Source organism: Arachis stenosperma, chromosome 3 (genome assembly GCF_014773155.1).
Source record: "Arachis stenosperma cultivar V10309 chromosome 3, arast.V10309.gnm1.PFL2, whole genome shotgun sequence".
NCBI lineage: Eukaryota > Viridiplantae > Streptophyta > Magnoliopsida > Fabales > Fabaceae > Arachis > Arachis stenosperma.
In genome coordinates this window covers 171372430-171397192 of record NC_080379.1, presented here as the reverse complement: position 1 = coordinate 171397192, position 24763 = coordinate 171372430, and the positions used below count along the sequence as shown (strand labels likewise).

At 36.1% G+C, this 24763-nt stretch overlaps 2 protein-coding genes across 4 annotated transcripts; both read left to right on the top strand.

Annotated features, from left to right (window-relative positions):
* Positions 1-509: 509 nt before the first annotated feature.
* Positions 510-4004, top strand: LOC130967928 (actin-related protein 2/3 complex subunit 4). 2 transcript variants are annotated; one of them, XM_057892981.1, is made up of 9 exons: positions 510-614; positions 773-831; positions 930-995; positions 1090-1142; positions 1380-1407; positions 2132-2206; positions 2656-2760; positions 3137-3226; positions 3591-4004. In XM_057892981.1, the coding sequence occupies exons 2-9, from the start codon at positions 829-831 to the stop codon at positions 3678-3680; spliced, it is 510 nt and encodes a 169-aa protein (XP_057748964.1). In that variant the 5' UTR covers positions 510-614; positions 773-828; the 3' UTR covers positions 3681-4004. The 2 variants fall into 2 exon arrangements, with proteins under 2 accessions (XP_057748964.1, XP_057748962.1); XM_057892979.1 differs by having other exon boundaries at positions 561-579.
* Positions 4005-4663: 659 nt separating this feature from the next.
* Positions 4664-23962, top strand: LOC130969165 (protein NO VEIN). Of its 2 annotated transcripts, none has more exons than XM_057894783.1 (13): positions 4664-5197; positions 5340-5677; positions 6441-7119; positions 7461-7565; positions 8190-8364; positions 9209-10941; positions 11450-11662; positions 11782-14043; positions 14474-14592; positions 15088-15481; positions 15554-15871; positions 21617-21874; positions 22262-23962. In XM_057894783.1, the coding sequence occupies exons 1-13, from the start codon at positions 4736-4738 to the stop codon at positions 23381-23383; spliced, it is 8178 nt and encodes a 2725-aa protein (XP_057750766.1). In that variant the 5' UTR covers positions 4664-4735; the 3' UTR covers positions 23384-23962. The 2 variants fall into 2 exon arrangements, with proteins under 2 accessions (XP_057750766.1, XP_057750767.1); XM_057894784.1 differs by having other exon boundaries at positions 5117-5197; positions 5417-5677.
* Positions 23963-24763: the final 801 nt, after the last annotated feature.

The window sequence follows — 24763 nt, the reverse complement described above, 5'->3', positions numbered from 1 at the left end:
AAACTTGTAACTACCGTCCAAAAGAAATGTAATTACTCGGTCAAATTTTTAAGATAAATTACTCAGGGGATAGTAATAACTGCAAAAGGCAATTGATTAATTTTTTTGTTTATATTTGAGTTAAAATCGATTAATTTTTTTACTAAAATATTGGTTTCTTAACATATTCCATATACAAAATTAATAATATGTTTATTTTTGATTGCTAAAATCATATGATAATTTGGCTTAAATTTATTAAAACGATAGCTTTTTTAAAATGAAAAATTATAATTTAATGGAGACTAAAACTCTCTCGCTTTTTAAAATATTTAGATTTCTATGTAAAGATGTTTTTTAGAGGATCAAAATCAAATATCTCGTGATTATTTTTATGAAGACAAAGAAACAGAATTATGTTACAAGGACCAAAAATAAAACAAAATATTTAAAAGAATAAAAATAGTTTTTAAACTTATTAAATATTTTGTTTGTGCAAATAAAAATAGATCCCCAGAAAATAATAATTAAAATTCATCTTATTTTATTATACTTTATTTTTTAATTTTTGATGCGTCGACACGGAGGCGAGTGACTGAGGTGAGGTGGTGGTAGAGCAGAAAAATACCATAGTGGTGGGTGGCTACTTTGAAACACCGACCGGACTTTTCTTTTACTTAACTTTCTCTCTTGACCCACTCCACTCCCAAATACATTCATTGATTTGATTTGCTTATACTCCAAGGTTGCTTTCTGATTTCGGATCACTTCCATTTCTTTCTTTTTGTTGAAGATTCAGATTTCAAAGGCAACCACCACCACCACCACCACCACCACCACCAAAGTCCCATGGTACGCGCCCACACGTACTTCGATTTCGATAAACCTTTGTTTTTCTTTTCAGTTATTAGCTCCTCAATTCAATTCATTCCATTTTGAATGTTTTGCAGGCCTCCACCTTGCGCCCTTACTTGGCGTGCATTCGCAACACCCTTGACGCCGCTATGTGCCTCCAGGTATGTTTTTGCTTTTTCACCTTTTATTTTTTAATTATTATTGTTTCTTCTTGTTGTGAAACTAAGAATTGTTGTGGTTTTTGGTTGATTGCAGAACTTCCCTTGCCAAGAAGTTGAAAGGCATAACAAGCCTGAGGTTGAGCTCAAGTATGCTTCTCTTACATCTATATTTCACTTTTACACATTGGTTCTTATTGCTGATTTTTTTTAATTTATTTATTATGTTCCAAAAATTATGATTGCTCTAGGTTATACTTAATGACAGTTGATATCCATGTTGAAAGATTGTGTACTATGATTAATGCATTGTGTTATTTTTTATATATATAAATCAAAGCAATAAATTTCTCAGTGAAGGTTGTAAGTTTTGTCATTTATTTGCAGGTCGAGCCCTGAGTTGCTTCTCAATCCGGTAAGAACCTTCCTATTGCAAAAGAAATATGTTAGGAGAATGCTCCTAGGTGAAAGGACACACCATGGATTACCCTAATACCATGATCCAGTGATTCTATAAAAAAGTAGCCACATTACAATGTAATAGTAATTAGGCAACTGTTCACAAAGAGTCTTAGATAGATAGCTTAGATTTTTTTTATGTAGGTACTAGAATTAAGAGAGCACATTAGATTATTGCATCCTCTTGCACATAGTGAGATTACTATTTTATGAATAATGGATAATACAGGAGGAACAATTATTAAGCAGTCTATGATTTAATGACATAGGCTTGAATTCTAAAGATTAAGTGTCATCCTTTCTTGTTACAGTACATGATTTGTTTTTGTTTGCATTGTTATGGAAAGCAAGTATTACGTGCAGCAAAAGTGGAGAATGATAACATGTTTTATGCTGGCTGTACTTGGTATCATTATTTTCTTGGATCTATGCTGTTCTGTTATTGCCATTCTCTGTTTTGCTCATTCTTAGCATAATTAGGAAACCAGTTTGATTTTTGCATGTGTTTGTTAGGTAGAACCTGAGCCTGAGACTCATAGTCGGTAATTGTGCCTTAACATTTTTCACCCACTTTTACTCTACTTTTCTGAGTGATGTTTACAGAAATTAATATGTTTTGAATCAATTCTCCATAGGAAGATGAGTGCAATTTTGTTCTTTTATTTTTTTATTTTTTACAGGTTTTGATATGTAGAAATGAGGCTGAAAAATGCTTAATTGAAACATCTATCAATTCATTGCGGATAAGTCTCAAGGTAAACTTATCTTTTTCTGGTTGATACTGTATTTTAAATAATGTTTTGTTGAGACATTGAAAACATTTAGTTACTGCTGTGATAATGTGATAACTAGCTTCCTGAGTTCTTGGCTTCTAAAGGTCCCGTGTTTTCCTTAAGATATGAGCTATCAACTCGACCTTAGATTTTTATTTCTTTCCTTCAACTTTGCTGCAATGCACATTCTGCCCCTCTTGGAAACTTTGACATATGTTATACTTAGAGTTACACTTGCATCTTGAACATGGTTAAAATAGATCCCATCAGCAAAATATCATACAAGCATCTTGACAATGATCAAATTGCTTTCATAATTTAATTCCGTCGGCATATTAGCAAACTGAGAATGTTTCTAACAATCAGATTAACATATGATGTATACCAATGTTCATAGTTTCCTTTATTTTTAATTATATCCTCTCATGCAGGTGAAGCAGGCTGATGAACTTGAAAATATACTGACCAAGAAATTTCTTAGGTTTTTGTCAATGAGAGCTGAGGCTTTCCAAGTACTGAGGAGAAAGCCTGTGCAGGTATATATCTTAGACATTTACACTACGAGATTTAATTCTGCAGCAGTGTGTGGTGATAGTTTGCTGATCAAATAATGTTTAGTCATTAATGATCAAATTCTATTTTGTGGCTGCTTCATAGATGTTGTACATTGCCTGTATCTACATTCTAATGATTTGCTTCGGTTGATGAATTGCCATCCTTACAAAGAGTAGACAAAAACATAGAACGTCCAATCTCGAGTCTTGTCCATTTCCTATGTAGTAATTGATAAAAAAAATGTGAAAGAAATCCTCTGGGACAGTGGGAACTTGCTTTGTAAACACCTGATAGAAGATGCAGAGTCTTGTTAACATCTAATTGAAAATTTGATGTCTTTTGTTGCTTCTCTTGCAGGGATATGACATTAGCTTCCTCATAACAAATTACCACTGTGAGGAGATGCAGAAGCACAAGCTCATTGATTTTATAGTGCAATTTATGGAGGCAAGAATCTTATTGTGCCCATAAATAGGATTTGCATTTCATTTCATTTCATTTTGTAGCTTAAGGTAGTATCTGTATTTGTGGTAACAAATCAAGTGGCTATCAAAACTTTGAAATCCTAGGAATTTTTAAGGAAGCATTACTGATTACTCATTTGTATTTCCCATCAATACGAAAACTTTAGCAGAAGGTTGTTTAGAACATGATTCACCCAGTAATTGGTTCAGATAATAGCATAACATGCAAAAAATGCGGCAAGATATTTTTTCTTCTTCTCTTATTATGTATTGGAACATATTAATTTATGTATTTCTTTCATATTGAGTTAATTGTTGGCAGTTCAGTAACGGATTTGAAAATGCAGGATATTGATAAAGAGATTAGCGAGCTCAAAATGTCGGTGAACACAAGGGGGAGGCTTGTTGCTACCGAGTTTCTGAAGCAGTTTATATGATGCTTTACCTTAAAAACTACCAAATGCCTGTAAATTTTCTTACTGTTGCAGAGATGTTAGTTTCCGGAGTGTTGGGTCCCAATGCAATGCCAGTGTTTGTGATTGTAGTTACAGTGAATAAATTTTGTAGATGTTAGTTTAATTTAGGAAGAAAAATCTCATGCTGCATAGGCCAGATAATGATTTTATATAATTAATGGGATTCTTAGTAGGTGGAATTTTAATTAATTATCTCATGAAAATTTATTATATAGTTTTGAAATTTGTATTCTTATTCCTAAATGAGTATTAAAAATAAATATATTTGTAATTTATACTTGAGAATGCTATAAACACCAACTAAAGATTTATTATTATTATTGTTGTTATATCAAAAACGACTTTGTACTTTGTAGCGAACACTAATCAAAGATTTAATTTCACCATAAAGAAAGATAAAGGATTTATTTTTAATAATAACAACTATTTCGAAAGTTATATGCGGTGATATATGGTTGTCTTCTCAACTTTGAAAAAATTGAATTTTCAACTTAAATTTTTCTAGATAAATAAAAATTTAAATTTTATCCTAATTTTTTTATTAAATTATACAAATTAAAATCTGAAAATAATTTATATATATATATTTGGAATTTTGGATGCTGAATTTATTTATTTATGTTTAAAAACTAAAAGAAATATGTAAAAGGTAATTACCGGGCTTAAATTTCACGCAGTTAACGCCGACTCCATATGTTTGTGTAAAATATAGGCCCAACATGTTGCTGATATGTTGTCCTTAATTTTTGGTCAAAGATATGTTGGGCTTAAAACAAACGCTACCATCAGTGTATATAAGGCTTACATTTGGACTCTTACACAACACTAACACCCATTGACCCCAATGTTGGGCTTCTATCTCCATCACGCTCTTCTTTCTTTTCTTTTATTTTTTATTTTTTATTTTTTATAGTTAAACCTCGTCTTAAACCTCGTATGCGGTTTTTCTCATAGTCGTCAAGGAGTTGCGTGACCGCGCCAGTGTCGTCCCAACATTCGCCTCTAATTTACCGCGAATGTACGGCTACCAACCCCATTATCACCGTGGCGGTGCCGGAAACCGCCCCCGGCAGCCAGCTCCGCAACAGCCTCAGAACGCTGCCGTCGGATTTCAAAACCCTAACCCGTTTCCTCCGTACGGTTCCCACCGTCCGAACGCAAACGGTGCTCCGGCATGGCTTGGCATCACTCCCCAGCAGCTGCCCCAAACGCAGAACCCTAACTTCCCAATCCAAAACGCTATCGGCTTCGCACCGCAGTGGCCTCAAACTCCCAATCCAAAACAGGCCATCATCGAGCAGCTTGACCGTGCCGCCGCCACCGCCTGCCGGGACTTCCTCGCCGCCGGAGAATATGTCTCTGCGTGGAATGTTTCCCAGAAAGCTCTTTTGGCACTCCAGGTTAATTCTTGGAACACTTTGGGCATTAAAATGCAGCAGGTTCCCTCGCTTCACCGACTCATGATCACTGAAGGCAAGGTATATTTTCAGAAAGAAAACAATTAGTTGAGAATTGATAGATTTTTTAAAGGAATTTTATATTAGAAAGTAGGTTTGATTCAAATATTATATCTTTGTCTATAAAAGATTCTGCTACCTTTTTTTTTGTTTGGTTGTGTAGGTGAATGCTTTTGTGCATTGCTTTGTTGGGGTCCGAAGAATCACTTCATTGTATGATTTGAAAATGGCAATATGCAGGAATGAAGGTGTTGCGGAATTTGAAGCACTGGGTTTGGGACCTTTTTTGCGGCAGCCTTTGGTAATGCATTATTTCTCAGTTAGTCCTGAAGCTACTGAAGTGTTTGAGATAACGAGTGGGGAGATAGTAAAGTTTCTAAGTGAGTTTTTAGATGTCTCCGGGAGTAAAGAAATTAAAGCTGAAGAATTTTTGGATTTTATTGCCAAGAAGCGATTGGTCAAATGTAGGGAATGGCTTGGCATTCGGATTCACAACTTGGGGTATGTTCTTGTTCTTTCATTTTTTTTTTGGAAGGTGGTATGTATAGTGTTAGATGAAGGGGTGGAGTTCATAATGGAGAAATTTATGCATTTATGATTAAATGAACCCACTTCACATAAATTGCTATATAGTGGTTTAATGCTAAGCCGATGGGAACTGCAAAGTTTTCTGCCAAATAAATACTCAGTGGTAATAATTTTGGGTTTTTTCCTTCCCCTTTCTAATAATTGAGTTGTATGCCAATTTGAGTTAAAACAATTTTTCTTTTCCATTGAAATGATTTTAGTTTTCATATTGTTGTTTTGTGGCACTTATAATATCGTGTGTCTGAAGCTTTTGGAGAAAATTCATAATAACCTTGATAAGTGGTTTCATGCTTATGATTTTTTGCGCCTCCTTTGACTTGAAGTAGCCTTTTTATGTTTTTATTTGGCTGTACAATATATATTTGTGCCATTTCGTCTTTCTAGCCATATCCTTATTTGATTATCTTAATCCTCTTATATGTGAAGAATCACATTTGTGTGTCTCTATTTTTTATAAATGTAAATTTTAACATATAACTATATTAAAAGTTCAAAATATCTATTGGCATTTCAATACAGTGATACTGGTGTTACACCATTCATGCACACCCAATTTCCAATACTTATAAAGGAATGTATAATTGTTTTTATCTTGTCAGGTTATTTGTTACTCTATATCTATTATACACAAGTTTGGGTTTCAGTCATACGTAATTATTCTTTGTTATGACCACAGAATGCATATAGCTGCCATACGGGAAGCTAGGAATTTTGAGGAATCAACACTGGAGAAATGCTTGAAGACTTTAAAAGTGAAAAGGGAGAAGATCAGGAAGCATCCTATTTCTTCCTCTCAGAAGAAACAGTTAGATGAACGTTTTAGTGCCATAGCTCAGCGTGTTGAGTCATTCTCTTCTGTGGAAAAGTCTTTTCGTGGGAAGCATATAAGATTTACTTCATCAAGCTCAGAAGATGAAGACTGCGATTATTCTACAGAGGATGATCAAAATCAAGATAATGACATCATTAAGAGCAGCTGCTCAATTTCAACGTCACAATTTGGAAAAAGTTCAGAACGAGTGAGTACTTGTCCTTACCCATCTGCAACTGAAGAGATGGAACGACTTCGGGTGAGGTGTGATCCACAGGCACAACTGCATCTGGATAGCAGCCAAAAACAGGAACTTGGTGGACCACCTAGGAAAAAACAAAAATCCGAGAATGCAACTTCAAAATCTGCTCCTTCTAAATTGCTTAAGAAAGAAAAAATTGAATCTGATGCAAACCGGATCAAGAATGGTACCACAGCCAAGGTAGCAACTGACACGAGTGAAGATCTTTCAATGGATAATGATTCTTTACGGATGTTTGTCACAACCTGGAAAGAAGCATGTAGGGAGCACAACGTTGCTGAGGTAGGTATTTTGGGTTAGCTGAAGTTTAATTCCATCAGGTAACAATAAGTCAATAACAGCAATGCCATTTCCCACATGACGGGGTTGCTTGGAACAAATGACGTCATGATATTTAATTCTATCTTTTATTAGATTGAAAAAAAGAATTTTCCTCCCTCCACCCTGGAGGTAGATTACTAGATTCAGATTGTTTTTCTCGTATATGGTATAACACTTGCCTATTTGAGGATGAGATTACACATTGATTCAGTGTTTTGAACATATTTCCCCTTTCCTTTCATATTTGCAAGTATTTATTCCCCTTTCTATCTTTGAGCATTGACGTAGCCATTGTTGTGTAGGTTTTGGAGAGGATGCTTCGATTTTATGAAGTAAAACCACGTCGAAGGAACAAGGTCAGAATGATGTTCTCATCATATCCTTTCATCGGGTTACTGAATGCAGCTGTAAGCTTCTTTTCCTTAAATCTATTTATGTAACCTGATATGATTCTATTATGGTTTATTATTACATTTTTTTATGTTGAAATATAATTCAAATTTAGCTTTGACTTATTAATCATATTTTATTGACAAAGACTTACTTATCATATTTTGAATGCAAAGCGTCTCTCTAGAGCCTTATTCCCCTCTGTTATGCACTCTTTGAATATTTGATGAAGTCTTTATTTTTTTTTTATTGGTTTATTTTCCCCATCTTTGTCTTAGTGAAATTCTTGTCTTAAACAAATGAGTAAACAGTCACTTTAATGCGCAAAGGATACAGTTGATATAAATTTATTCATCCAAAGAAAGTTGTTAGTTTGGTCCTTCAATAATCAAAATTACCATCAAATTCATCCTTCTGCATATGGACAATAGATTGAGCAACTAAAATGATGGCTTTTGTTAATAGTAATAGTAGAGAGACTGAGTTGATGTGCTAATATGATTGAGGGACAAAAGCAAGGTTATCACTTGGTATTTAAAAGGATTAAATTGATTTATGTTTGTTATATGTTTGAAGGAATCAAATAGCTGTTTGTCCAAAAAAATGGTATCATCTATTAAAGTTCTCTGTTTTATCTGCAGGTTTCATCTATCAAATCTGGAACATGGAACAGCATCTATGATACCTTACAAGCTATTGGCCATGATGATTTAACTAACTCTTTGACCACGAGTTCTGAATACGAGACCATAGATATTGGACCAAGCCTAGACTATGTACCACTCCCTACAAAGGACAGTGCAAAGAATACACAGAGTGAGTCTGTTTACCTTTAGATCAAGCTTTCAAATTTTTTCTTTTAATTTTATTTTGTTATCCTCTGATATTGGCTTTATTTTCTCTATGTATTCCTTTTGAGAGAATTTCAATTATGCAAGAACTTGCCCAAATATCAAATAACTTTTTCTTTTTGAGTAGGAATTACTTGAATATGTATATGCAGAGTAGGATAAATAAAGCCATCAAGCACAAAAAAATATGCAAGTTATTATCATTGTTATTATTTCGATTATCATTGTTGTTTTCTTTCTTCACTTTTTGATTAATCATTGAAGTGGATTATTTTATATAAACCATGGGCTATAATTGCCACATTTGCCACACATGTTTCCATGTTAGACTATATGGTAGTGGATGCTAGATGGAAGGTTCTACAGTTGTTTTTTAGTTATTTTAAGCTGATGCATATACTTTAATTTCTTTTTCCTTCTGTCTCTATCTCTCTTCCCCCCTTGTTTCTTAATCTGTTTTTCTTATTTTTCTCCATTTGATTGAATGGAAATAAATATTACACACAATAGAAAGATTAAAAGGTAGTTAAGGGATTACCTTATTCTTTATTCTCTTAGGTAGTATATGCATAGGGGAGTTTTATACTCCTACAATCTGTATTGTATATTACTTATTCTATGGGAAATTCTCCTAAGATAATGAGTTTTATAATTCAAAATTTTTGATAGGGTTATTTGAGAATTTTCATTTTTTCCTCTCTGAATCACTAAAGGATATCCATGTCATTTGTTACCATATCATCTTTATTTTTCCACTTTATATGACCAATCCTTGCTACACTTATTCTGAGTTGTTTTGAAATCAACAGGAGTTTCTGATGAAGATGTTATCAGAAAGATTTCAACCTATTTTGACTTCGATAATGCAGTATATAGAAATTGTAACTCACCACTTGAACGTGGATTTATGTTGTTGAGGAAGTTTTATAAATGTGAAGATTGGGTGTCTGAGCAATTTGGGGTGAAGAATTTCAATTCTCTTGGCAATGGGGATTTCTTATCATTTGTTGAGAAGTATGTTCACCACCTGCCTCATGAACTACTCAAATTGCTAGTTGGTAGCACATGTGGAAAGTCCTCTTTGGAAGCTTGCATGTCCTCGAATCAGTTGGCCTTTTTGGTATCTCAGGCTCTTAGTGGTTTATGGGATAAAGAAAAGATAACTAAGAAGATGATTTCCATGCTGCTTATCAGACAGTTTCCTTCAGTTAATTTTGATGTGATGGAAAATGGTGCACTTGAGGATTTTCTGGGGTCTATTGGGGAGCAGAAGTCTTCTGTGACTTCAAAATGTGTTCTCTTTTCTGCAGCAATTATTCAAAAGTACCACTTTGAAGACTCATTATGTGATGGAGATAATTTGTGTAAGATCTCCACAGATAACTTGCAGATGATACAGAAAACAAGCTCCGAAACTGTTATAGCAAAAAAGGCAATTGAAGTCTTACTTAAGGCACCTATGTTGTCTGACTTGAGCAAGTGGTCTCACTGGGATTTTGTCTTTGCACCCTTCTTAGGCTCTCTTACATCATGGTTGTTGAACGATGTGAATACCAAGGAATTGTTGTGCTTGGTTACCAAAGATGGAAAGGTGATACGGTTAGATCAGTTGGCTACACTAGACTCATTTCTGGAGGCTGCAGTTCAGGGATCTTCTTTCCAAACAGCTGTGAATTTGCTATCTCTGGTCTCATTAGTTGGTGGAGAAAAATATGCTCCATTGTCACTTTTAAAATGCCATGCTCAGCGTGCGTTCGAAGTCATGTTCAGAAACTCAATTGAAAATATTGAAGTTAGTAATGGCAATGTTCTCCAGTCTGATGGAGCTGTGTGTAAAATGAAAATGTTAAGTGAAATTTCAACTACAAAGATGACAAGTGAGTTCAACAAACAAATGCATAAACTGAGTAGCGTAGTGTCTACTTTGTCAAGATTTATCCTTAAATGCCTCGGTTTTCTGCCTGCTGAGTTCCATAGTTTTGCTGCTGATGTGTTACTTTCTGGAATGCAATCTGTTTCCAAGGATGCTGCTTCAGCAATTTTATGTGAATGCATCAATATGGAGCAACGTCTCATGCTTCATGAAGTAGGATTTTCTCTGGGTATTACCGAGTGGATTAATGATTATAATTCTCTTATTTCAAATGATGCTTCGGACTTGTCTTGTGCTGGTTCATCATGCGTAAAAGATGCTAAGACTGAAAAAAGTACAGGCCTGAAACATGATCAAGCCATTGTCGATAAAACTTCTGTGCCACAAGCAGAAGTGGCTTCTTCACCTCAGGCTGGTGGGTTCAATGAAAGGGGTGAAAATTCTAATGTTCAATCTATCGGTTGCCCCGAAGATGCATTCCAACATGTTGAAGATACTGATGCAGCCTTGGTCATTGAATCAATTAGGCGAGATGAATTTGGTCTAGAGCCTAGCCTTTCTGATGTTGAGAATTGCATGTTGCAGAAGCAGCATGCTCGATTGGGGAGAGCACTGCATTGCCTTTCACAAGAGCTATATTCCCAGGATTCACATTTTATTCTTGAATTGGTAAGGATGCCCATTCAATTTTTTTTTTCATTTATTGCTTTGCTTGTGCTTAAAATGAAGTAGGAACGGATGGATATTTAGTGGTTCCCTCTTTCTTCATTTTTTTAGGAGTATGTTAATGTTTGTACTCTATACCCTATTAGACATCATTTATTAGATTTTCCTAAGCGATTGAACTTTGGAAGGATGGGAGAAATATTTAGATTGTGGTAAATGGAAATGTTTTTTTTTTTTTTTTTTTTTAAATCATATTTGATTGAATTTTTTGGTTTACAATTTGATAACATCATGATAAACAATTCTTTGAGAGTTGTGGCAGATTTGATTATAATTATCTGCAACGTTTTTTATTTGAATAGATTATAATTAAATGGTTTAGGGTTTTGCACTATTATGAAGGAATAGATTCCCAACATGAAAAGTTGGTTAGAATTTTGATGAGTCTTTTGGTAGCTTTTTGTTTTAATATTCTTTGTATATCTAATAAACGGTTGTTCCTATTGTTCAGGTTCAAAATGCAGATGATAATACTTATCCAGATAATGTCGAACCAACACTAACATTTATTCTTCAAGATTCTAGGATTGTTATATTGAATAATGAGAGGGGTTTCTCTGCTCAAAATATGAGAGCACTTTGTGATGTTGGAAATTCAACAAAGAAAGGATCTAATGCTGGTTACATAGGGAAGAAAGGCATTGGCTTCAAGTCTGTGTTCCGTGTATGTCAGGAATTTTTCTGAGTTTATCTATCCTTTTGTCATCACAGACCCTTTCCCTAGATAGTTTATTTTGTACTTCAGATAGTGTGCGGTATTAATTTTTGTTGGCTTCACTGTAGGTGACAGATGCTCCAGAGATTCATTCCAATGGTTTTCATGTTAAATTTGACATCAGCGAAGGACAGATTGGTTTTGTTTTACCTACAGTAGTACCTCCTTGTGATACTTGCCTGCTCAGTAGAATGGCATCTACTGATACCGATTCATGTGATGATAAACATTGGAACACATGCATAGTGCTGCCATTGAAGTCTCATCTTCCAGAAGGGAGTGTTGTGAATAGCATTATGACTATGTTTTCAGATATTCATCCTTCATTACTACTATTTCTTCACCGCCTGAAGTGTATCAAGCTAAGAAACTTGCTTAATGATACACTTATTGTTATGAAAAAGGAAATTTCAGAAGATGGTATCATTAAAGTGTCTCGTGGGAAAGAGAAAATGGCATGGTTTGTTGTATCTGAGAAGTTGCAGACAAAGTCTTTTCGCTTTGATGTGAAAACAACTGAAATCTCTATGGCATTTACGCTACAGGAATCAGATGATGGATACAGTCCATGTCTAGATCAGCAGCCCGTTTTTGCGTATCTTCCTTTAAGAACATATGGCCTGAAATTTATTCTTCAAGGTGATTTTGTTCTTCCATCATCTAGGGAAGAAGTTGACGGAGATAGTCCATGGAATCAGTGGTTATTGTCAGAGTATCCTAGTTTATTTGTCAGAGCACTGAGAGAGTTTTGCATGCTTCCCTGTTTTAGGAATGAACCAGGAAAGGGGTTGTCTGCTTTCATGAGTTTTGTCCCTTTAGTTGGGGAAGTGCATGGTTTTTTCTCTAGTCTTCCTCGTCAGATTATTTCTAAACTGCGATTGATGAGTTGTTTACTTGTTGAAGGTGACCTCAATCAATGGTCTCCTCCATGCAAGGTATTGAGAGGATGGACAGAGCAGGTGCGCAATCTACTTCCTGATAATATACTTCTCGAACACCTTGGGCTTAGATACTTGGATAAAAATACAGTATTATCTGATACACTAGCAAGGGCACTAGGCATTGAGGAGTTTGGCCCAAACATTCTTATTAGAGTGCTGTCGTCTTTATGTCACACTAAGAGTGGGATGATATCAATGGGTATGAGTTGGTTGGCTTCTTGTCTAAACACACTCTATGTAACAATATTCAATTCATCTGGCTCAATGTCTGCTAATTCTGAAATAAGAGAAGATATTCTTCAATGTCTTCAAAAGCTTCCATTTATTCCACTTTCAGATGGTACATATAGTTCAGTGGATGAAGGCACCATATGGCTGCAGTCCAATACATCAAGCATAAGTTTTAACAGCAAGCATAACCTGGAAGCTTTCCCTAATATATGTGCTAAATTAAGGACTGTAAACCCCACCCTTTTTCCCACCTCTTCTGCCGATACTTCAAGCTTGAATACAACTATCCTGGACAATGTTACACGGTTACTTCAAAGTATTGGTGTTCAACAGTTGTCTGTACATGATGTTGTGAAGCTTCATATTTTACCAGCTTTGTCAGATGAAACAATGGCAAACAAGAACAAAGTTTTGATGGTGGAATATTTATGTTTCTTAATGCTGCACCTAACAACTACCTGTTCAGATTGTGTCATTGAAAAGGAGCATATAATCTCAGTGTTACGGGGTAAATCTTTGTTATTGACAAACTGTGGCTTTAAATGTCCTGCTGAGGTTCCAATTCATTTCTGTGCCGGATTAGGAAATCCTGTCAGTCCAAAAAAGTTGGCTGATTTTGTGAACATGAGGTGGCATGAGATAGACATAAGCTATTTGAAGCACCCAGTTAATGAGTCGTTTTCTTCTGCCTGGATGAAATGGAGGGAATTTTTTGAGAAAATTGGTGTCACAGATTTTGCCCAAGTAGTCCAGGTGGATAAGAGTGTTGCTGATGTATCTGACACCACGTTTAAGCATGCAATGTGGGATAGGGGTTTAATCTCACCTGATTCTAGAGTCATTGATTGGGAATCCCCAGAAATACTGCATTTAGTATCCTTATTGTCTAAAAGTGGCAATCAAGAAAATTGTAAATATCTCTTGGAGGTTCTTGATAGATTATGGGATGCCTGCTATGCTGATAAAACTATAGGTTACTTCTCTAATTCTGACGGAGATAGATATCCCTTTAAGTCTGCATTTTTGTGCAAGTTATGTGATGTGCAGTGGGTAGCATCATCCATGGATGGTGAGCTTCACTATGCTAAAGATTTATTTTACGATTGTGAATCAGTCCGGACGATCCTTGGAGCCTTTGCACCATATGCTTCCCCAAAGGTAAAATTTTTCCTGCAATTTTGATGCAAGGATGAGTGGGTAATACTAATGAGTTGTGTAATTTGGGAGTTGGGGATTGACTATTAATAGTATATTTTTCCCCTTGTCCTTTTTAACTTCTTTTATTTTGTTTTATTTTTTTAAAAAAAATCTTTATCTGGACTATATTTCGTATTCTGGATTTTGATTGTCTTCAGTTTACGTTCCTTGTCCTGGTAGTTGTAGTATTGTCATATTTTTATCTCTGGGATTTCAGCTTTCAATTTATCATTCGAGAAGTTGTAGTGTGTACAGATATTTTCCGGTGGTGTTCTTTTCTAGTTCTCAATCGATGTCTGAACTTGTGTATCCAAGTTTTGAATGATGTGATACTGTTCAGAAAATAGAATATAGGCTTTGGGTCTTGATGTCAGTACGTTTTCTATTTCAGGTGAAAAGTGAAAGATTGGTAAATGATTTAGGGTTCAAGACAAGAGTAACTCTTGGTGACATTTTAGATATTCTTAAAGCTTGGAGAAAAAACTTACCAAATTCTCCATTCAAGGCCAGGTATGCTCCTTTTCATCTTTTGCACACAAATGTAAGTATGTAATAACTTTGACTGTGTGAATATTCACAATTGTTATCAGTAATGTTCAGTGCTTACCATTCCCTTATGTTAAAAGCTCTTGATTTAATTTCATAACAATTCTCCGAACAGGGTGCATATTAGTTGTCCAAACATTTTTGGGATTGTTACACAGATGTTCACCTCATGTCTGTTCTGAGAAGTTCTGTTTGTCTCAAGTTGTCTGAACTCTTAACTTTTTTATTTTAAAATAGGGGGCTGGTTATACAGTGTTTTGAGTTTTCATGTTTTAATTTCTGTAAGGATTTTGTACATAAAGAATATAGGGCAGAAAAAAGAGTGAACTCTTATAACAAGAAAAACAAATCTTGAACTCTTTGAATTAGTTGTTCATTAACCTGTGTTATTGCTTCTACATCTTTATGTGATGTTTAACACAATTTTGTCTGACTGTTAGTTTCTACATATTTTTCCAGCATAAGACAAATGTCCAAATTGTATTCATTCGTTTGGAATGAAATGGCAGCTTCAAAGCAGAAAACCATGGAAGATTTGATGTCTGGACCTTTCATATTTGTCCCCTACTCATCTGTCTCTAGTGATGATGATGTTGTATGTGGAACATTTTTGTATCCAAATGAAGTCTATTGGCATGATTCAACTGGCTCTGTTCAGGAAATGAAGGAGTTCCATCCTCAATGCAGTTCATCTCTTTCCCCTATAAACAAGTCATTGTGCACTATTTACCCTGGCCTTCGTGGATTCTTTGTCGAGGAGTGTGGAGTACAAGAGTCACCTCCACTACGAAGCTATATTCAAATTTTGCTGCAGTTATCAACTGCCACTTTACCATCACAAGCAGCAGATAAGGTATGTTCTGAGCAATGAAAAATAACAGATTTCTTTTGCAAGAAACCTTTTTAACATCCCCCTTATATGTAGACTTTCCAAGTTTTCCTCAAGTGGGCAGATGGATTAAAATCTGGTTTGCTGAGTCTTGAGGATGTCATATATTTGAAAGATTGTCTTTCCAAACTGGAATTCCCAGTGCTTCCTACTGTGCAAGATAAGTGGGTTTCATTACATCCTTCCTTTGGCCTTGTGTGCTGGTCTGATGATAAGAAGTTGAAAAAAGAATTTAAGCATTCAGATAACATTGACTTTCTGTACTTTGGCGAGCTAACCAAGGATGATAAAGAACAGGTTCAAAATAAAATCTCCAACCTCATGAAAAACTTAGGTATTCCTGCAATCTCAGAGGTATGATTTCTCTTCACTTGAAGGGCTCTTATTTGTGGTAGTATGTATTTTATAAGTTGTTATATTGACACAAATAAACACTACAAACATGAACATGTTTCTATTTTGTTTCATTCCTAAATTTTGTTTGATATTTTTGTTCTTGATTGTATCGGATTTATATTCTCTGTTGGTAGTTTAAAGTTAGATATTTCATTTTCTATTGCTTGACCAAGAGTTACAAATCATAATGGACATGCGCTTCCACTTTGTTGTCTGAGCATTTAGAATGTGTTCATGCATTAATATGGTAAAAAATGGCCCCTTTGGGTTGCCATTGGCAAGACATTGGATAATTCTTTGGTAACAAAGTACATTATTCAATATGCTAGGGATGAAAAACAAATTTAGTAATATACTAAATACAGTTTGTGAAATGACATGGTTTGCTTGGAGAAAGGAATTAAAATGGTTTGGTCATAAATTCACTTTTGTTTCATAACCAGATTTTTCAGATTAACTTTTATGGCTAGATTTAATTGGGTCCTAGAAAAGACCTTTCTGGCATAGTATTCCCTAGTTGGGAATTTTAAGAGCCCCAAACTGAAGTTTACATTCAGTCCCAAGATCCCTATAATAAATGCCTCAATATCCAGATCAAATTGATGAAACTCCCCTAAAATTAATGCATTTTTGAAGATAACCAAATTTTCTACCGCAACACCTACTAAAATAAACACTTTCACCACTGATTGGATGCTCATGTGAATTCCATGTCGAGGGCCACATTGTAAATCGATAGTGAAAATCAACCCAATATTTTGTTAGATAATGTATTAGGACCTGATATTTATTTATTTCTGTTTTATGCTTATGTGTATGATTCAGTTAATAGGGTCAAAGTTATTAGTGGCCTCAGAGGCAAGTTAGTTTTTTTTATTCAGCTAGTTTCTAGTTTTAAGGAAGTGGAGTCCTATTCTTAAGATAGTGGAGTGAGTGGTTAGTTTCCTTTTCTTTCTGTTATTGTATTTAACAGTTTATTGAATAGTGGTAGAGTGTAGTTTTTTTTGCTTCTTCAGTTCTCTAGTGTTCAACTCTCTCTCTCTTTTTCTCTGAACATACAACAGTTCGAGTGTGAGATCTGCAATACATTGCAGAACAGTGAGTGAGAGTGTGTGAGGATTGAGTGAAACAACAACAAATTGGTATCAAGAGCCTTAAGTATCTTAAGGGCTGTGGTGATGGAAGCTTCATCAACAACTATTGGGCTAGCAGGCATTGCTCCTCCAATCCTTGATGGGAGCAATTATCATGTCTGGCAAGTGAGGATGAAAGCATTCCTTGAAGGAGCTGATCTGTGGGAGGCAGTGGAGGATGACTACGTGGTGCCTCCATTGGTTGTCAATCCAACTGCAAATCAACAAAAGCTCTACAAAGAACGTGTGACTAGAAAAGCCAAAGCAAGATCTAGTCTCTATGCTGCTGTTACTCCTATTATTTTTAATAGGATTATGAGTCTAGAATCTGCAAAAGATATTTGGGATTTTTTGAAGAAAGAATATGAGGGCAATAAGAAGATTAAAGGAATGAAAGCAATGAACCTTAAAAGGGAGCTAGAAAGAGTGCATATGAGGGAAAATGAATCAGTTCAAGAATTTGCTAATAAACTCCTAGACTTAACCAATAAATTGGCACTGTTGGGTACTGATCTTGGAGAGGAAAGACTTGTCGAGAAACTCCTGTGTTCTGTACCTGAAAGATTTGAAGCTACTATAGCATCTCTTGAGAACACAAGAGAAATCTCAGAGATGCCATTTGCTGAAGCAGTTAGTGCTCTTCAAGCACAAGAACAAAGGAGGGTACTGAGGAGAGGAGATGAGCCAGTTGAAGGTGCAATGCAGGCTAGGGTGAAGCATGGAAGTGGTGAGAAGAAGAAGCAAGGCAAGCAGTTTGGTGCTCAACAGACCAGTTTTAGTTCAAGTGATGCACAAGTGAGGAAAAGGAGTGATGAAGCCTGCAAACACTGTGGAAAGAAAGGTCATCCTTTCTTTAGGTGTTGGAGAAGACCAAATGTAGTCTGCAGGAAGTGTGGGAAGATGGGGCACATAGAGAGAATCTGCAAAGAAAAGAGCTCTCAACAAGGAGAGGCTCAAGCAGCTGCAGGTGAAGTGGAGCAATTGTTTGCTGCTTCAGGCTTTGTGTCTCAAGTCTCACGTGATGGATGGCTGGTGGACAGTGGCTGTTCCAATCACATGTCAGGAAATGAGGCAATTTTCACTAATATTGACAGATCAGTCAATACTAGAGTGAGAATTGGGAATGGTGATCATCTAGAGGTTGAAGGAAGAGGCAATGTGTTACTTGAAGGCCCTGGAGGAATCAAGCTGATGTCTGATGTCTACTATGTTCCCAAGATAGATCAGAATCTTCTGAGTGTGGGACAGTTAGTTGAGAAGGGCATGAAGATTGTGTTTGATAAGAATGAATGTGCTATTGCAGATGAGGAGGGCAAACTCTTGTTTAGGATCCCTATGCAGAACAAAACATTTGCATTCGATCCTGCAAGCAAAGAGAGCAAAGCTATGGCATGTGTGCAGGGTCAGGAGGAGTTGTGGCATAGAAGGTTGGGTCACTTTCACTATAAGGGATTGCAGTTTATGCAGAGGCATGGTTTAGTTGAAGACTTGCCTCAGTCGGGAAGTGAAGTGTCTGATTGTGAAGTATGTCTGCAAGGGAAGCTAGTAAGGAAGCCATTCCAGAAAACAAGATGGAGGGCCAAGAAGAAGCTTCAACTGGTTCACTCAGATGTTTGTGGGCCTATGCCTGAGGAGTCACTGAACAAAAGCAAGTACTTTGTGACCTTCATTGATGACTGCACAAGATTTTGCTGGGTCTACTTTCTCAAACAAAAGTCAGAAGTTGATGAAGTATTTCTGAGGTTCAAACAAGAGGTGGAGAATGAAGCAAATTGTAAAATAAAGACAGTGAGGAGTGATAATGGTGGTGAGTATACCTCAAAAAGGTTCAAAGCCATCTGTGAGGATTCTGGCATAAAGCAGCAGTTTACAGTTCCTTATACTCCCCAACAAAATGGGGTGAGTGAAAGGAAAAATAGAAGCATTGTGGAGATGGGAAGATGTATGCTACAAGGCAAACAACTACCCAAGAGCTTCTGGGCAGAAGCAGTAAATACTGCTGTCTTCTTGTTGAATAGGTTACCAACCAAAGCTCTCAACAAGCAGACATCATTCGAGGCATGGCACGGGTACAAACCAAAGGTTAGTGGACTAAGAACATTTGGTTGTCTATGCTATTACTTAACTCCTTCAATCAGTAGAGACAAGCTTGATCATAGAGGTGAGGCTGGTATCTTTGTAGGGTATAGTTCTCAGTCTAAAGCCTATAGAGTGTATTGTCCTGATGCACAAAAGATTACTGTGAGTAGAGATGTGATTTTTTGTGAAGATAAAAATTGGGAGAGGGCAGTATTTGAAAAGAAAATGGCTGACAATATTGTAGTTGAAGCTAATGTGCAGAATGAGGATGAGTTAAATGAGGAAGCAGATCTACAGAATGAGTGTGAGCTGATTGAAGATGAATTGATTGATCATTTGCCTATGCGAGGTACAAGACCACTGGCAGAGGTCTATGCCAGATGTAATGTGGCTCTCCTAGAACCAGGAACAGTTGAGGAAGCAAAAGGAAGTGTGGAGTGGGCCTCAGCTATGAAAGAAGAACTGAGCATGATCAACAAGAACAACACATGGCAACTTGTATCTAAGCCTGATCACAAGAAGACTATAGGTGTCAAATGGGTTTTTAAGACAAAATTGAACCCAAATGGCACTGTGAACAAGTATAAAGCCAGGTTGGTTGTGAAGGGATATGCTCAAGTGAGTGGGGTGGACTACTCTGAAACTTTTGCTCCGGTTGCTCGCATGGATACCATCAGATTGCTACTAGCTGTTGCTGCACAGAAAAGGTGGACCATCTATCAGCTGGATGTGAAATCAGCTTTCCTAAATGGTGACCTATCTGAGGACATCTATGTAGACCAACCAGAAGGATTTGTTGTTAAAGGCCATGAAGACAAAGTGTATAAGCTGAGGAAAGCCTTGTATGGGCTGAAACAAGCTCCCAGGGCTTGGTATAGCAAAATTGATTGTTATCTACATCAGCTTGGGTTCCAAAAGAGTCTAAGTGAAGTCACTCTGTACTACAAACAGAGTGAGAGAGGCCTTGTGGTGGTGTCTATCTATGTCGATGATCTGCTTGTTACAGGAGAGGAGGAGAGTGAGATAGTGAAGCTGAAGGTAGGACTGATGAAGCAGTTTGAGATGACAGATTTGGGGAGAATGTCTTACTTTCTTGGCATGGAGATTCAGCAAAAAGAAGGTGAGATATTCATCTGTCAGAAAAAGTACATCAGAGAGGTCCTAAAGAGGTTTGAAATGGGAGAATGCAAGACAGTCACTACTCCTGTTAATCAGAAAGAGAAGTTAAGCAAGAGTAATGTGCAGAATTCTGAGCATGAGAATGAGTACAGAAGTCTAGTAGGCTGTCTAATGTATTTAACAGCTACTAGGCCTGACATTCAGTATGCAGTGAGTATTCTATCGAGGTTCCTTCATTGTGCAGCTAAGGAACATCTTACTGCAGCAAAAAGGGTGTTGAGATATCTAAAGGGGACTCAAAGTTATGGTGTGAAATTCAAAGCAGTTCCTGAGATGAAGCTGGTTGGTTTTGTAGATAGTGACTGGGGTGGTTCGGTGGAAGACATGAAAAGCACAACGGGTTTCTGTTTTTCACTTGGATCAGGTTGTTTTTCCTGGAGCTCAAAGAAGCAGGAAGTTGTAGCACAGTCTACAGCTGAAGCTGAATTTGTGGCTGCAACTGCAGCTGCAAAGCATGCAGTATGGCTCAGGAAGTTACTCTGTGATTTGGGGCTGCAAGAGAAAAGATCAACTGTGTTGTATGTGGACAATCAAGCTGCAATTGCAATTGCTCAGAATCCAGTCTTTCATGGCAAGACTAAACACTTCAAGCTGAGATTCTATTATCTGCGTGAAGCACAACAGGAGGAAGAGGTGGAGCTGAAGTATTGCAAGACAGATAATCAGATAGCTGATGTCTTCACCAAGCCTCTTGCTGTTAGTCGATTTAGTCAATTGATTCATGAAGTTGGAATGTGTCCAGGTCTCTAATCCAAGGAGGAGAAATGTTAGATAATGTATTAGGACCTGATATTTATTTATTTCTGTTTTATGCTTATGTGTATGATTCAGTTAATAGGGTCAAAGTTATTAGTGGCCTCAGAGGCAAGTTAGTTTTTTTTATTCAGCTAGTTTCTAGTTTTAAGGAAGTGGAGTCCTATTCTTAAGATAGTGGAGTGAGTGGTTAGTTTCCTTTTCTTTCTGTTATTGTATTTAACAGTTTATTGAATAGTGGTAGAGTGTAGTTTTTTTTGCTTCTTCAGTTCTCTAGTGTTCAACTCTCTCTCTCTTTTTCTCTGAACATACAACAGTTCGAGTGTGAGATCTGCAATACATTGCAGAACAGTGAGTGAGAGTGTGTGAGGATTGAGTGAAACAACAACATATTTGACATACTTGATTTTCTAATTGAAAGGATCCATTTCCGGTTATATTAAACAAACAAATTATCGGCAGTATAAATCCTCTCTCTGGGAATATCCTAGTTATATTTATGTCCTTGAGACCTTGACATTATCGGTTATACATTAATGCATCATGATTTTTAGTGCAGGTTGTAACTCGTGAAGCAATATATTATGGTCTTGCTGATTGTAGCTTGAAAGAGTCATTGATTAACTGGATCCTGCCATATGCTCAGCGCTACATTCTTAAACTTCACAGTGCTAGATATGCTCAACTCAAGCAGTCCAATTTCGATATTGTGATGCGTCTCAAAATTATTGTTGTCGAGAAGCTTTTTTATAGGAATGTTATAAAGAGTTGTGGCAGTGCATCAACAAATCGAGTTGAATGTAGTTGTCTTCTGCAGGTACGTTGTAAATCCTTAATTTTATGACTGAAGGAATCATAATATTTTTTGAATGAATATTTGTGATGGAAGCTGAAAACAAAACCTGAAGAATGTGGAAATGTCTGCTTGACTTCCAATATATAAAATTTTAGAAGCTAGGCATAATTTATATTTTCAAGTCATCTTCACAACGTTAATTAATGGATAAGATTCCATTAATGCATTACTAGAAAATTTGATTGAGATAATTGGTGATTTAATTCTTTACATGGACCAAAGCCTACGCCTGGAAATTAACTGTGTGTCACAGCTCAGATATATGCTGCATTTTTTTTTTTGCTTTTTGAAGTTTTCTCTTCTGAGTTCTGAACCCTACCCTTATATATATGCGTGCGTTTCTTGCAGGAAAACGTCCTGTACACCACCCAAGAATCAGATTATCATTCTTTGTTTATGGAGCTTTCTAGTTTATTATTTGATGGGACTTCTGAATTACATTTCGCAAATTTCCTTCATATGATAACAACCATGGCAGAGTCTGGGTCTTCTAAGGAGCAAATAGAATTTTTTATAGTAAATAGCCAAAAAGTGCATAAACTTCCAGATGAAGAACCTGTTTGGGAACTATCTTCTATGTCAACACTGGAAGAGGTAGGCAAGGTGCTTCCCTTGGATCAAGCGCCATCAGTAAATGGACAGCTCTTTACAAGAAGAAAGGCTGGGGTCAACAAAAACTGGCCGCCTGCTGATTGGAAAACTGCACCAGATTTTAATTATGCGCGTGCCAATGGTTTGAAGACACAAGCTCCTGGGATTAGCAACTTCACTGAAGCAACAAAGGATGATAATTCTGAAAGCACTACTGATCGACCTGTTTGTGCTGAGCAAGCATCACTTTCTTTTGATTGGACCATTAAAGATGACCAGCCGGCAAATTCGGTGGCATTAGTGTTGCATGAGAATAACAACTTGGAAGGTCAATCCTATCATGATTTTGATCCGAGTGCTTTTGCCGTCCATACTGGATCTGATCCTGTTTGCTTAGATGAACCTCTAGATGAAGTTAACACAAATTCGTCATCAGTTTTTAGCAGGAGAGATCGACTTCAATATGGCGCATTTGATGCAGTGCAAGCAAAGGCAACAGGCAGATTAGGGGAACTTCTTGCATGCAAATACTTTGTTGAGAAAGTTGGAAAGGATGCTGTAAAGTGGGTCAATGAAGTTAAAGAAACAGGATATCCATATGACATAGTCATCGGGGAGGAGAGCAATATAGAGTACATAGAAGTTAAAGCAACCAGATCCCCAAGAAAAGACTGGTTCAACATAACGACAAACGAATGGCAGTTTGCGTTTGATAAAGGTGAATCTTTTAGCATTGCATTTGTAGCAATAATGGAAAATAATGTTGCAAAGGTCACAATTTTCAAAAATCCTGTGAAGTTATGCCATATTGGTCAGCTGCAATTGGCTGTCATGATGCCAAGACAACAGAAGCAGTTGCCTCCTAGCTGCCATTCCTAATTTATTATGCTGTTTAGATGGATTTGATCAAGTCAGATTCCCAGTTTCAAGGCCACTCCTTTCTGGAGCCGGCCAGAGGCATGCTTGTTGGGAAGTTTTGTTTTAATTGCTGACACTTGAGAAGATCAATTATGAACTCAACCATGCAAGATTTGTCACATAAACTTCTTGCACCGGGATCGGGTGTTCTGCATATAACAGTTATCTCGAACTCCCCACATCAAGGGTCCTGGGGCAAATAATGTGGGGACACCTCAACAGCACTGTATGTATTTTCTTATTCCAAGATTTTCCAGTTTTAATACAAATCTCTAATTCTTTGGAAAAGGTTCATTTCAGCTATATTGTGTTTGTCTCAAAAGTATGGCTGTCAATAGGTGCTATTTTAATCCTTGATTATCTTTCCATTTGTTAGGCAAGTGCAAGGGTTCATCTTGTTGTGGATGTAAATACTAGATAGTAAATACACGACCTTTTAAATTTTACTTGTTTTAGGATCCGAAATTTTTCTCGATCTAGCACGCAGTTGGGGAAATGTAAAACCGCTTGCTTTTGCCATAATAAACGTAGTTATTGTCATGCTCTGGAGTTTTATACTTGTGCGAAAAACTAGAGTGAGACCCGTGTTATGCACAGAAAGTTAAATTTAGTATATTCTAGTATTGTTTAAAGATCAATTAGATAATATGTAAACTATTGTTAAATATAAAGTGTTTAAATTAAAAATATTTTGTAAAATATTTATTTGATAATTTGTGTATAATTTTATATAATTTTTCAACTAAAATATAATACAAATTGATTATAGTTATTGTTTTAGAAATTTGAAATAATTTATTTTATGAAAGACACAGATTTCTTATATTAGAATTATACAAATCTACATCTTTATTTGTTGTTTTCATTGTTTGCAAATAATTAAAGAAAAATGTTAGGAAAAAAATGAATTAGAATGAAAGTGTAAAAAATGCAATATAATGATATATTTGAATGTATCTAGAAAGGAGATGGGTCAATTTTGAACTTGTTTGGAAGAGTTTTCAACAATTGATATGATATATTAAGAAATAAAGTAATAGTAGTAAGAGCGGTATGTAATATATTTTATAAATAGACTGAAGTGTATAATAACGATAGTCTAATACAACATATATAAATTGGTCAAACAGTGTGAAATTTGAATATTTGTAAGTGAAATTTTTTGAGTAAATAGTCAAATTAGTTTTTGAAAAACACTCGGTTTTTTAAATTGGTCATGTTAGTCTTTTTGTCACTTTTTTTTGTTGATGGTATCAATTTACTAGTGATACGTTAAGTGACGCCACAAAACATATCTAGGAGTTTTAATTGACTATTAAGATAATAAATTTATAAAATTAT

What these genes read in the sequence shown, in the direction of transcription:
- LOC130967928 (XM_057892981.1), top strand. An exon ending in CATTGCGGATAAGTCTCAAG is followed by an intron (nt 2,207 to 2,655) that starts GTAAACTTATCT and finishes CCTCTCATGCAG; the next exon opens with GTGAAGCAGGCTGATGAACT. An exon ending in TTATAGTGCAATTTATGGAG is followed by an intron (nt 3,227 to 3,590) that starts GCAAGAATCTTA and finishes TTGAAAATGCAG; the next exon opens with GATATTGATAAAGAGATTAG.
- LOC130969165 (XM_057894783.1), top strand. Translation starts at nt 4,736, where the DNA reads ATGTACGGCTACCAACCCCATTATCACCGTGGCGGTGCCGGAAACCGC. An exon ending in TCGGGTTACTGAATGCAGCT is followed by an intron (nt 7,566 to 8,189) that starts GTAAGCTTCTTT and finishes TTTTATCTGCAG; the next exon opens with GTTTCATCTATCAAATCTGG. An exon ending in CACATTTTATTCTTGAATTG is followed by an intron (nt 10,942 to 11,449) that starts GTAAGGATGCCC and finishes CCTATTGTTCAG; the next exon opens with GTTCAAAATGCAGATGATAA.